At 41.4% G+C, this 13,855-nt stretch overlaps 1 protein-coding gene across 1 annotated transcript; it reads left to right on the top strand.

Annotated features, from left to right (window-relative positions):
• The first annotated feature begins 67 nt into the window (after window positions 1-67).
• LOC103810662 (mitochondrial ornithine transporter 1-like) lies at window positions 68-10,094 on the top strand. The gene is made up of 6 exons (XM_009083575.1): window positions 68-185; window positions 3,237-3,495; window positions 7,297-7,434; window positions 7,731-7,900; window positions 8,905-9,063; window positions 9,970-10,094. Exons 1-6 carry the CDS (start codon window positions 131-133, stop codon window positions 10,092-10,094), a joined length of 906 nt encoding a protein of 301 aa, XP_009081823.1. The 5' UTR covers window positions 68-130.
• Window positions 10,095-13,855: the final 3,761 nt, after the last annotated feature.

A 13,855-nucleotide genomic window follows, 5' to 3' on the forward strand; every position in this document is an offset into this window, starting at 1 on the left:
CTTTTGCCTATCAAGAGTTATCATGAGTTGTGCATGTTTCGTCTTTCTCTTCCCCCAGGAGACAAGTATCCCCATACCTACCACGAAACAGAGACTTTGCTCTGAAGTAACTGATAAACAAGTGTGAAGCATGAGGATCAACTCTGCTGTTCAGGCTGCTATTGACCTCACAGCAGGAGCCGCAGGTAATCCTGGAGAGAACTCAATTGCACAAAATTTCTGGGAGGCAGTTTTGATGCCCTTGACAAAAAGCCTCACTGTCTGTATTTTAAGGATATGGAGGTGAAGCAACTGACCTCAGCCAGTGTTGTCACTACTGCTCCTCCCTGGTGAAACCCCTGCCACGCAGTGAAGGTGTAACCCCTAACTTTAGACTAATTATTTTCTGTAGGGAGGTTTAAGTTCTCATGCTTACATGAGTTTGAGAGTCAGTCACAAGTAGTGTTTTGGAGTGAAGTTATTGTGAGGTACTGCTTTTGTCACAGGAACACACTCTCATTGAAACGGACAAGAAGCTATCTGAAGGGTAGACAACATCCTGGTGTGAATCTTTAAACACTGGGAAGCTCAGTAGTAGAACTGATGATGAATTCACTTAATTGATTTCCACTTCAGTCTAGTCTGTGCTGTAAAATTTTGCTGGACCAGTTATATGGAAATGGTTGCATTGTCTCACTAATATTGCCATGTCAGTAAAGTCTGTGGCTGAGGGATGTGGTTTTTAAGGAAAAGGGACATTCTTAAGGGACATTGTTTTTATGACATTTCTAAGTGTACAGTGTTTATACAGACAAGGTGGAAGATCTGTCTAATTTTCTGTTGTAACCAGTTTGGGAAATTTTGTGGTTTTTTTTTTTTCTTTCCCATACAATAACTATTACAGTCAGTTCTTTTATGGCACTGTTAATGCTGTGAATATGTCAGTATTAATGGTATTAAGTGCTTTCAATGGTAGTTATTTGAGGTCATTTGTCAGAGTGGAAGAGAGAAAGCAAAGGGTGACAGATAGCACAAGTCCAGTGTGGCAGTCTCTGCACCCTTTAGAAAATGTATTTAAGTAAGCAAACCACTCGTTCCTCCAGCAAATGCATAACCTGGTTTTACCTTCCTCTCCAGATACAGTCTTAGCTAACTGATAAGTAATGGCATATTGGGGCAAGTAAATTCTGAACTAGAATAAATAAGTCATTTAGCTGTCTGTGGGTCATAGTCCTTTGCCTATAATCTAAGCAACCTCTAATACTTTTTTGATGCAGTAGAACTGTTCTCCCCACCATTGCCATGTTATTAGGACCACATTTGTCTAAATGTTCAAATAGAGTTGACTTCTTTTTTTTCTGTTTTGTTTTGTAGTTGTGTTGGGTGTTTTTTGACTCTTTACTGCTGGCTGGAAAAATTATATTTTTTAAATATTTTAGATAATAACTGGGACTTTTGGTCTTTATCTTGAGGCTTACGAAGGTTCATTGCCGTAGTTTACTAGGCTTTTTGGGCCACCTCCAATGACAGTCTCTTTGGAACAGCCCCTCACTGTCAACTCCCAGTTTTTCAGCTTTGCATTTCCAAGGCCATTCATGGTTTCCCCAGGCGTCTTCCAACAGCCGTTATTTTATTACAGGAACCTGGCATATGTCCTGTAGATTAATATCTACCTGACTTGCCTGCAAATTACATGGGCTGAGCCTTGCCAGCTCTGCTTTTCGTTTGAGGCTTGCATGGATGTTACTGGTCTGAGCCGGCCACTTTTCTCCTTGGTTATCCTTCCAGAGCAGGCAGCTCTTCATGCTGCCTTGCATGATTTGCTCTGAAGCTTTTAATGGTCCATCTGGTTGAGATGAAGTTTTATGGCAGCTAGATGTTGAGTTCCTCTTAAAGGCCTGAAGTACCTCTTTGCAGAGGAGCAACAACAGTGTAACATGTATTGGCCAAGAGTAAAATGGATTGCAAATAACACCAGTTAATCACTTGCTTACCCTTTCCCACACTTAAAAGAAAAAGAACTAATCTTTACTGGACTGCCCAGGGAGGTAGTGGCTACCCCAACCCTGGCAGTGTTCAAAGCCAGGTTGGATGAAGCCTTGAGCAACCTGGTCTAATAGGGAGGTGTCCCTGCCCATAGCAGGGGTAGCTGGGACTAGATGATCTGTAAGGTCCAATCCAAGCCCTAAAATTCTGTGATCTGATTCTATGATATGATATGACTCACACATCTGTTTCCATTTCAGTTACTTTGTTATCTGCATTTAGAGATAATTTAAGGTATGTGCATGTCAACTGTGCTTTGGTTAAAGATCAGCTTCTGTTTTAGGATGGTTCTTCTCTCTTGCTAAAAAGGCAAAACCATAAAGCCTATATAAGGTACACGTATCTTGTGCTTCCTGTCAGGTATCTGCTGCTAATAGATTGCTGTCACTGTACACTGTTTCTTACTGAAAAAGTGTAATAATGTTAGCTCTTTCTGCAGACTACTGACTAGAGTTAGATCTTGTGAAAGGACACTGCACTGTGAGCAAAATGGTTATTGGTGACATTGATGGAAATATCTCACAAGTTTTCAGGGTATTGACCTTGCAGTTCAGTTTGGAAAAGATAACATGTTGAGAAACTTTGCCCTTTTGTCCTTTTTCAGCTTATACTCGGCACTTTCTTCCAGTATGTGGAAATAAACGTACTTAAGGGTCATCTGGAGTTTTGAAGTAAAGGGTTTGAGTCTTTGGTTATCAATTTATTATGTATGATCGGTTTTAGCACTCTCAGCAGTGTTCCTCTTGTCCTGGAGGAATCTTTGTCTCACTTGATTACAAATCTTTTAGTTTTTTGATATTATTGGAATGTAAAAATCAGATAGCTTCTGAACCACTGCATTAATGAGCAAAGGAAAATGAGTTCTTAACTCATTGACACAAGTGACTTGATTGCAGAACAATACCTCTCTAATCCAGCACCCATTTATGCAAGTGAGCCAGTTCACTTAGATGCTTGCTTTTCCTGAAGTGAAGAAATGTTTAATAGGAATCATGCTGTTAACTGCTCCTTTGCCTGAATTTTTTTTAAGGTAACTAAATTGATCACAGACAACTGATGCCATTGTGCTAAAATCAGTGCACTTGTCTTTTCCTGCAGAGAATTAATTCATCCTTGCTTTCTGCGTGATTTTCCTAATACTGGTGTTTGTGTATAGGTGTTGCAGTTGTGATAACCTGCAGCCACCCTCTTAACTTGCACTGCTTGCTTAGGTGGGACAGCATGTGTGGTGACTGGCCAGCCCTTTGACACTGCAAAGGTGAAGATGCAGACGTTCCCCAGCATGTACAAAGGACTTGTTGACTGTTTTGTGAAAACCTATAAGCAAGTGGGGTTTCGAGGCTTCTACAAGGGAACCACACCAGCACTTTTAGCCAACATCGCTGAGAACTCCGTTCTGTTCATGTGCTATGGATTTTGCCAACAAATCGTGAGAAGAATTGTTGGAGTAGACAGGAAGACAAAGCTCAGGTTAGTAATAAATCTGTTTCATATTCTAAAGTAAATAAATAAAAAAATCGTTTCGTATTCTAAAGTAAATAAATAAAAAAATCATACCACTGCTACTTGCCCAGGGTGTAAGCGATGTGCTGGGTCCCCTCCGCCAGTATACAGTGTAGTATTGGAATATAGGCCTTTGTGTGAGGATATGGTGTCTAACCATAACAGACCCATCTACTACAGCTGCAGTGACTACAGAGTGACTGCAGCTGGCTGGTTTAGATGATCACAGCTTAACTGGAGTATTCAAGGCCTGGAATGTTTTTACCAATGGGACTGAGCGTTGCAACACCTGAAAGTTAGTATTCCTTTGATATCTAGGTTGTTCTGATTTTGCAGGGATGGTAGTCTTTCTTCTTGCAGGGATACATACTAAGGGGAAAGGACACTTTTCTAATACTGCCTTGCTTTAAAAAATTTACTTATGTTTTTAAATCCTGAATGTGTAGCGGTGGTTAGATGAAAGGTCTGATTTTGCTTAGTGTGTTGTCTATGGCATCGGCAGTAAGTGATTGCCTAAAGAATGAGAATCAAGTATTTAATACTTCCCAAGTCTTCTGCCAGGCTGTGTTCTATGTTCAGAAGATTTCTTGATCTTTGTGTGAGCCAGCCAGTGACTTTGAATCTTTTGAAGCACCTGTCCAGTCTCCTTTGGATTATTCTAAGTACCTTGCATCTGCAGTACACTTTGGCAGGGAACTCTGCAGGTGATAGTCATTAATTCTGTAACTGTTGATCCTTAGCCACTGTCTCCATGTTACCTGGGATTTTGTAGACCTCTATCCATTGCTCTATGCCCCTCTTCCGCACCTGAATCTTCTCTTCCATGGAAAAATCCCAGCCTTCCTAATCAATGAGAACTCTGAAGCTTTTCCTTTAGCTGTCATCACTGTCTTTTTCCTGAAACTTGCAATGCTAATGTGTCTGGGGATTTAGCTGATGAGACCGAAGTTGTGCAGAGTATTCAAGGTGTTAACAGGTCATGGATTTGTGGACTGGCATAATGATTATGATCTTTCTAGCTAGGATGGTTTTTGTCCATCTGCATCACATTAGAGCTGTCAGTGGTCCAGCAGTCTTACTGTGCCCTACTGTTACATATTCCTCAAGGTACCTCTCGTGTGCAGTGCTGAGATTAGCTGCACCTTCTCCATCCTTGTGCTTTGCCACAGTGTGCAAAGCACTTCTCATACTGTCCTAACTCCGTTCATTCAAAGAGTGATATAACGTTGACCACATTCAGCTTTGTTTTGATATCTTTGTTCTGGCTCTGTCACGTCTGTCTGCAGTGGAAGTAGCTGGGGAGGCCATGATTCTGCATTTGAGATCTGACACAACATGGGTAGCTGCCTAAGTGCAAGACAAGTATCTAAAGGTGGCATTAAGAGATGTTCTCCTTAAGACTGAGGCCTGCTATCAGGGGAACATGAAGAGTTTATTTGTAGTATAACAAATTATATAATTCTCTCTACTTATATTCTTTCTCAATGTTTTCTGACAGTTAAGACCTCTTAGCTGAGACAGAACTGTTTTCACCTTTTTTTTTTATTTCTTTCTTAGATCAGGGGGTTTCTGTTTGCTCAGCTTACAGACCCCTTACCTTTCCCTATGTTTGAGTTTTCTCAGAACCAGCTATAATATTCTGGTTTTAAGTTACCTTTTCAGTCATACCTTTGAGTGGCTTGCCTGGTCAGTATGTGAAGCCTTGGAAAACATTTACAAGGACAGCTTCTAGTTAAAGAAATATATGCCACTGATGCATAAGTCATAAAGAAAACAAATGGAGAGAGAAATGCTAAATTCCATTTCTCTTTCAATATATGTTTAGTCCAACCAGAATGATTTCATTCCATATTGAATTCTAAACTGAGACAACAACATGGAAAGAGAAATGCTAAATTCCATTTGTCTTTAAATGCCCATTTAGTACAACCAAACTGATATTTTTTTTCATGCCCAAGTCTAAACTGAGAGAACTGTTATCCTTGTTCATCTGAGTTTGACTTTCTCAGTATGTGACTAGTCATCTTCAGCAAGTTACTTTCTTTGACAAATCAAGATAAATGTGTTCTATAGTAAAAGCAGCAGTGTAAGAGTAGAGGATTCTTGCTCCTGTGATGTGTAATCAAAACTCTCCCATCCAGAAAAAGTACTGAACTGGGTGTTTTGAGTTGAAGGGGAACTTGAACAGAATTCAAAGCTTATCACTTCTGCAGTGAGGTTCACTATATTAAGGACCAAATCCTGGACAGCAGGTCTGGTTGAATTTTTGTCATGTAGAATTAAACATCAACAGGTAAAAGTAGAAAAAATCTGAATTAGGGCTAAATCTAGTCCTTCATGTACATGTGTCCGTTCTTTTTGTCTGATAATACCTGGAGGTTTTTCTCTCCTGAAGGAAGAAAAATTCTGTGCACTCTTTCATGCATAGTGGGTGGTTTCCCTGCCCACGGCAAGGGAGGTTGGGACTAGATGATCTCTAAGTTCCATTCCAACCCCTTAACATCCTATGAAACTGTAGCAAGAAGGCACCTCTTCCATATTTTGTTTGTAATTCTTCAAAATGCAACTGTAGAGCCTTGCTCTAGCTAACAGTTTAATGACTGCAGGACTCAGCCTTATACTGCCTTGCTTTGTCTTTAGTTTTAGCTCCCCATTACACCCAGCTTTGTGTGCCATTTATTTACTGCATATTTTCAGTTGCTGCTCCATAGACTGATTTCTTCTGCTTTGACAGTTCTTGTCACTGCCATATCAGAATATACTACGAGCTTTGCTTCATGTCACAACTCTAGTTCTGTGGTGCTTCTGCAAGGTGAAAAGTTGTAGTTTTAATCTCTGATACTATAGCTGTATAAAACTGCTGGACACAGGGCAAACATCTCTGTCATACGGAAAGAATTTCTGTGCTGCAGCAAGGTCAGTCTCAGCTGTGCTGACTCCCCAAGCTCTGCAAGAAGAGGGAAGCTCCACTTGTTCTGTGCTATTGTGCAGCTCCTGTCCAACACAGCAGTGTCTGTAGGAGCTTGCTTAAAATGGATCATAAAGCAGCATGACCCTGGGGTACCAGCCTTCTGAGTCCTGGCAGTTTAGTAGCCCAGAATTTGTGGTATGTGCAAAATCACCACCAAGTAAGCCCCAGTTTTGGAATCCTGTGAGTCATTGCAGATGACAGTGCTGTCTTGGCTGGTCATGTGGTTTGTTTGTCTGCACTATCTCTGATTCACATGGTTGCATTCATGGCAGCACATCCATAGAAAGATTGGTGATCCCTTGTGCCTTGCTTTCAGTTTTCTACCATCTTTCATTGAAAGCCTCTATTAATACTACTGGTAAGGTGAACTGAAAACACTGACATCTGTCTATAGGAGGTGATTATTGCTCTTATTCTCTTTGAGAGAGTAACTAGTAACCAAATATTGCTCAGTAAAACAAGTCTATGGAAATCTTTATAAAAGCCAAGAAGGGGAAGTTTTGTTTAGTGTTTATTCTGCTGAAGTCACTTGAAGTATAGCAAAAAGGGTAGAGGTTGCAACATCTTTTCAGGTGTCAAAAGGATGTCTTTGAGTTGTATAAGAAGATGGTATGAGCTAGGTTTTTCCTCTCTCTAGTTCAAGTAATTGCCCTTTTCCCTTGAGTCTCTTTCCCCCAAGACTGTGTCAGTTTTTCTGGATGATATTTAGAGTACAGGTTGAGGAAGCTGATTTCTGGTGCTGTGCCTCCACTTGCACTAAAGGTCAGTGCCCAAATACCTTCTGATTTTTCTTGCAGTGATCTGCAGAATGCTGCTGCAGGCTCCTTTGCCTCTGCCTTTGCCACCCTTGTCCTCTGTCCCACAGAGCTGGTGAAGTGCCGGCTGCAGGCCATGCATGAAATGCAGTTGTCAGGAAAGATAATCCAGGGACACAAGTAAGTATACACCCTGCCCAGTATCTCTGAAACCCTTTTATGTGTATTATTACTTCAAATTCAGTAGTGGCTCCGTGTCACACTTGTGACACACACTTGGCACTGCTAGCCAGAGAAGAGTTGTAAGGCTGGATGCCAGTGAAGGGCTCCAAGCAGGATCTTGTTCTAAGCCTTCCTGAATTCTGTTGTTTGCACAATGGGCCCAACCCTTCACTGTTGCTGCAGTTGCCTATTGTTCTGTAACCTCTCACTATCTGTTTATTAAGCATCACTAACTGGATCAACCTCTCTCTCAGTACAGTTTGGTCAGTGGTGAAGGGTGTTATTCAAAAGGATGGTCCCCTTGGATTTTACCGTGGCTGGTCAAGCACTTTGCTGAGGGAAATCCCAGGCTATTTCTTCTTCTTTGGAGGGTATGAACTGAGCCGGACATTCTTTGCCTCTGGGAGATCAAAAGATGAATTAGGTATGGTGTCTCTTTCTCCAGGTGGGTTTTAGCATGTCATGGGGGACATAAGGCATGGGGTGTATCTTCCCTGAAGATATAGTAATGTTGTAAAATACATGTAAAATGAAGGAAACTGGACATAAAAAATACAGTGCTCTGCATTTTGGTACATATAGTAATGAATTATTGAAGTGACCACTTTCCAATGAAGCAGGATGTATTATAAATGGAGAATGAATACAGTGAGCTATCAGTATAAAACTGCTGAAATATCTGACCCTACAGTGAACACAACTCTAAACTATTTCATTTTGGCAGTCATTTAGAGCAGTTTTAAAGTATTTATCTGCATTCTCTTGAACAGTGTGTTCAAGTGTATGCTGAAATGTATGCTGACCATTAGATGTAATCACGATGATATAGTAAGAGAACACTGAGATTGCAAATTAGACATGAAAAAAATGAGGTGATGCCAGAATAAAGATTGCCTGTTTCTCAGTGAAAGACTGAACAGTAATACTTTGTCTTGCAGGGAGTCAGGATTTCAGCTGCATGCATTCTGGCCTCACTTGTTACAAAATGTTTATAAACATATGATGTGAAACACAAAATCATGGTGCAGCATGAAAAAAATGATCACAAAATAACTCCCATGTACCAAATAAATCTCTGTATAGGTGATTAGTAACACTGTATGACGTTACTCTAAACCATTTCACAATTAGCCTTGCAAAGTAATTACAAGTGTTAAAGGAGTTTGTTAATACAGTCAAAACAATTCTGAGTTATGCTTTTTTAGCATGGCCAATAATCTAAGAGGCACTCTATAACCTTTGAGCTTCTAGTTAGTCTTGTTATTTACTAGTGGCTTAAAATTAACTTGCAGGTTTATTGGGGAGCAGAAACTGCTCTTTTGTCATAAGCAGGTTCCTCCATTCTCTTTGACTTCTGTAGATGAAATAATGTTATGTTTATGCTGGTGAATATTGTGATGTGCATAAAAGCTTATTTCTTAACTTTAGGTCCCATTCCTTTGCTACTAAGTGGAGGTTTTGGAGGCAGCTGTCTGTGGATTGCTGTGTATCCTGTGGATTGTGTCAAATCTAGAATTCAGGTTCTTTCGATGGCTGGAAAACAGGCAGGCTTCATGGGAACATTTGTAACTGTTGTGAGAACTGAAGGTGAGTATGCAAACAGACCAACTGAATCTATAGGGCTGCAGACTGAAATCTATACCCTCCAGTACCCAAAATTGCTTAAGAAATCTAGTCCAGTGATAATGTATTAGAGGCAGACAATAACTGTTTCTAGGAAACAAATATTAATACTTCATGTAGTCTGGAAAGTTTGGAATGCAGAAATTGAGACCTTCTACATCTGCTCTGCCTCTTGGTTTGGGAAACAATTCACTTAAAGCTAACAAAGGCTCAGTATGCAGTAAAAGCAGATAAAGGAATAGGCTCCATTACCCATGACTAAACCTATATGTGAAAATTGAAGGAACTGGGTAACTTCTGTGCAGAATTTTTCTTCACCTCTAGAAATTAATCTAAGGCTGAGGATTGATTTGTCAAACAGCCCTAGCCAGCCTGCAGTTTGAGGCATCTACCTCAGCACTTCATCTCTGGAAGAGGCCTATGTCAGGCACTTTGGAAGATGGTGTAAGAATGTACATGGCAGCAGTTATGAATCCTGGCCCCATTGCTGGGAAAATACTCATCAGGACTGGAGTCTGACTTAGGGCAGAGCTCTAGCATAGTGCTGCTGTTCTTTCTGTCCCCTTGCCAGCTGTGGTAGAGCTGCTGTGAACTGTATCTCAGATAACCAAGGTAGCCTTCTGAAGGCTACCCAAATACCTGAAGTAAGCTTCTAACACAAGCACTTAAATGGCGAAACTCCTACTACAACACTAGATACTCCTATATCCAGTAACATTGTAGTTAGCAGCTGCACCAGTGAGTTCAGTTCTCTGTTCATGCTCCTCTAAGCAGCAACTTGGCTTTGGATCCTTCAAAGGTAAGATGCACAGTGGCTGATGCAGACAGCCAATTTAATAAATTGCTAACTGGCTCTGATTTCATTTCCAGGTGTACTTGCCTTGTATTCTGGACTAACACCAACCATGATCCGTGCATTTGTGGCCAATGGGGCACTGTTCCTTGCCTACGAGTACAGCCGGAAACTTATGATGAAACAAATAGATTCTTACTGATACCTTCTAGCAGATAAAGAACAAAAGATTGTTTCAGGGTCATTTAAATAAATGATCAAAACCACGTAGATCACATGATGGTCTGAGCAGGGCCAAATCAGTGACCTAATTTTAGGAACTCGACTTCATCTTAGGATTTGTAATCTTCTAAATTCAGGTGATTTTATAGAGGTGTGGACATGCTGCTTGAACTGCACAAGCAGAACTATCTCCACCTTGCAGATTATGCACTAAGTACATTACATGTCATAAATGTATTTCTTGACCTGTAATGGTGCTAAAAAGACTTATGTTGACCTGTTGGGTTTAATGTAACATGCAGCAGTAGGCTGTGATTTGTGGCGAAGCACTGGTTTTAAATCTGTGCTGTGGTGATGACCTTTCCAGTTGTTAATGGTGTCTAACTCAAAATAACATTAGTCTTGCCTAATCTAGCTCATTATGGGTGACTTGGACATATCTCTCAGCTAGACCTCTGCCCTTCTCCAGCTCCCTCTGCTCTGTGACTCGCCAAGGTCATGGCAGGTGGTGTCTGTGTTCTAGTGAATGGGCTTATAAAAGCAGGAACTCCTTACCCCCAACCTTGTACTTGTATGACATTAGAGCCTGAGATATGCCTGCAATTTTAAGAAGCCCAGTAACAATGTTAATGAGTCTATGCAGCATTTTATTATTTTCCATATCCTTTAAAGCAGTGCTGCAGTATACTAAGCACTGCTTAACGTAAGGGACACTGCTGGAAATAGCTGTGCTCAGAGCCAGCAGAATTATAAGTTTGTGCAGGCTCCTGTTTGGGTCACCTTGACATGAATGAGTCCATGTGCTGGAAGGACAGTAAGCTGAAGAGGAGCGGAAAGCCAGAACCGAGTTCTTAAAACAACTGACACCGTAGTCTCTGGTGCAGCATGTGCTTACTGGGGTTGGAGTCCTGCCACTTGCAGTGCCTCTTCAGCTGAGTGGAAAAAGCTCATATGACTGGATAGTTTGTATCACCTTCAGTCCTGGAGGGCATGGCAGCTTGGTCCTGTTACTTGATTAAATATGCAGTCAATCAGTATTACCTAAAATGATGCAATGACACCTATTTCTGGATGCCACTTTTGTTCTTGAAGTAGGATGTTCTTTGTACAAGCATGCTCTGCCTTGTAAGAAGCAGCTACTGCCTATCCTGGAGTAAGGCAAAGCAGGTCTCAGAACAGCACAATTCATGACTCAGGCCAGGAGTTTCACTGAGGGCTGTTGTCTGTGTGCTGGAAGTGCAGCCTACCATTGTGGGGGCACAGACAAGTGTCCTTTGACTCTCCAAGATCATCACAGCTACAAAGAGATAAGCAGCTTATCACAACAATGTTTGTCAGCAACTGACAACATCAGAACTGGAACAGCCTAGTTTTGCATGTTACAGCTTCTCTCTCAGATCCCAGAAACAGGACAAAGCTCTAGATATAGATGAAATCAGCCCAATACCTGCTGCCTCTTGCAAATGGAGATGGCTGCTTCCCTGCATTGTTGCAGCCTCTTTGAGAGCTGTTTGCTGCAGTTCCACAAACTCTTCTCCCTCTTTGAGTGCAGCAGGAACCATTCATCTTCCTTTCCATACACCATGAGAAAAGGCAGTTAAAGCAGGGCATGGCTGAAGAAGCTTCAGTATTTACTGCACCAATTTACCTTGATTGACTGGTACACTAAGGGCAGCAATACTGTGCATTGCCAATACTTTGAAAGGGATTTACACCAAATGTTTAAATAATTCAGGTAGGACGGATTTATACCAAATGTTTAAATAATTCAGGTAGGAGGGTGTGAGGCTGTAAGAGTTGTTAGACTTCCCCTTCTTTTCAAATTGTCTAGCTAAGAGAAATAGTATATTTGTACATGTTTGTAATAGTTGTGAAAAGGTGAGGACTTAAGTCCACATCAGTGGAATACTTCAATCTATTTCTTAGATTTGTCTTTGCTTTCATTTTTTAAAGCTCATGGTTGCAGTTTTTAATACAAAAGTTGAAGCTTCAAGAGAAGCAGGATATGTAGCACTGAACCTACAGCAAGAAGCTGGTGGCATTTTTGAGAGTTTACCTTCTGAAGCTGATGTAAGCAGTAATTTTTTCAGTCACAGCTGCTTAAGCTGTACATATGTATCAGTTGTTCAGCTAAGAACTTCATGATGTTGGTATAGGAATTCATGGGAATAAAGTTTCATTTGACTTACTAAGTACTTGATTGTTTATGCAACAGCACTTAACAAGCTGGTCTAGCTTAGAAACAAAGAGAGGTTGAAGTCAGCGTCACCACCTGTCTGGAATTAAAAAGACTTTATAATCAATGAATGTATGAAACCCTCAAACCTGAAAGGAAAAAGCCAGCTAGAGCAAGGTGCTGTGAAACAACTGCCGATTTTGCCTCTTCTGCTATGGAAAATAAAGCCCATAGTTCAGCCCTTGGCCTGTTGCTTCACTAGTACCAAAGTCAGTTCTAATATTAAGGGTCACCTCAACTTCCAGGTTTCTAGATTACCATGATACATGTTATAAGGTTAATTTTGCTGTTGGAAGAATACCACAAGTGCAGCACAGGTTGCCTAAATTCCATGTACGTAAGGGATGAGTGTGCACTACCCTGAGGCCAGTGAAGGTCAGTGCAACAGGGAGTTGCAGGACTATTGTTATCATCTGAGCAGGGGTGCTTGGATGTCCCAAGAGAAACATAGTCTATCCCTTATATAGCTATTTTGTTTCTCAGTGCTGCTTACACAGTAGTTTTTACTTAACTGCATATGCTTCAGCTAGAAAGGCTAGAGCCTATACTGCTGCTACCTGAAAAAATTACCTTACTCCATAAGCAGGAAGATGGGTCACCTTAACTGCCCTGCCAGCTACTAGAAAGGGCATCCTAGGACAGTGATATCCAATTGCCTAAGCTAAGCCAAAATTAACTTAGTCATCAGTCACTTCTAGCTGCAATAAAAGGACATCCTCTTCCAGCTCCTAATACATTCCTGTGGACACTGAGGCCTTACATGCCTGCCCTCTTGCCCTCTAGGTTTGCAGCTGGTGTCTCACGTCTGTGTGAGTGGGTGTTTCTTCCTTTTCTCAAGCCGGAGATGGGGGTTGTATTAACCTTACCAGCACTGCTTAACCTCGAGGGGCAGTTGGCTCTGAAGCAACACCACATTTTGGGGAATAACACTGCACAAGTTGAACATAAGCCAGCACACCTTTGCAGCAAAGACTAGGTTGCTACAGCAGGCTCTGGAGCCAGCAGGTGAGGCAGTTCTGACCCTCTGCTCATACCTTGTGAGCAGACATGGAATATCACATCCAATTTCATGTTCCCCTGTACAAGAAAGGCAGTGACATACTGGATCAAGTCAAGCAGAGGGCAGTGAGAATAGATGGTGGAGAAAAAAGTTTGTTCACCCATAACAGAAAGCTGAAGAGGCTACAGTTACCTCAGTCATGGGAAGGGATAGAGCCAGGCTCTTCCCAGAGGCTTCCACGGGCAGGACAAGATGCAATAGGTACAGCTTGGAATAGGGGAAATTCCAACCAGGAAGGAAAAGTAGTTTGAAGATCAAGTATTGTGTGAAAAAGCCTATCTGTGGAGATACATAGAATTGAACTCAGCCTTTGGTGGGGAGGCACAGCACTAGAAAAGTAGCTGTGCAGTCTCAACCCCCACAACTCCCAGGCCAAGTGTTCCTCAAAACCCTACATCACTGATTTCTGATGAAAAGCTGAGGTCAGATTTTGCAGTCTCCTGCA

The sequence above is a fragment of the Acanthisitta chloris genome, unplaced genomic scaffold, assembly GCF_000695815.1.
Source record: "Acanthisitta chloris isolate BGI_N310 unplaced genomic scaffold, ASM69581v1 scaffold19891, whole genome shotgun sequence".
NCBI lineage: Eukaryota > Metazoa > Chordata > Aves > Passeriformes > Acanthisittidae > Acanthisitta > Acanthisitta chloris.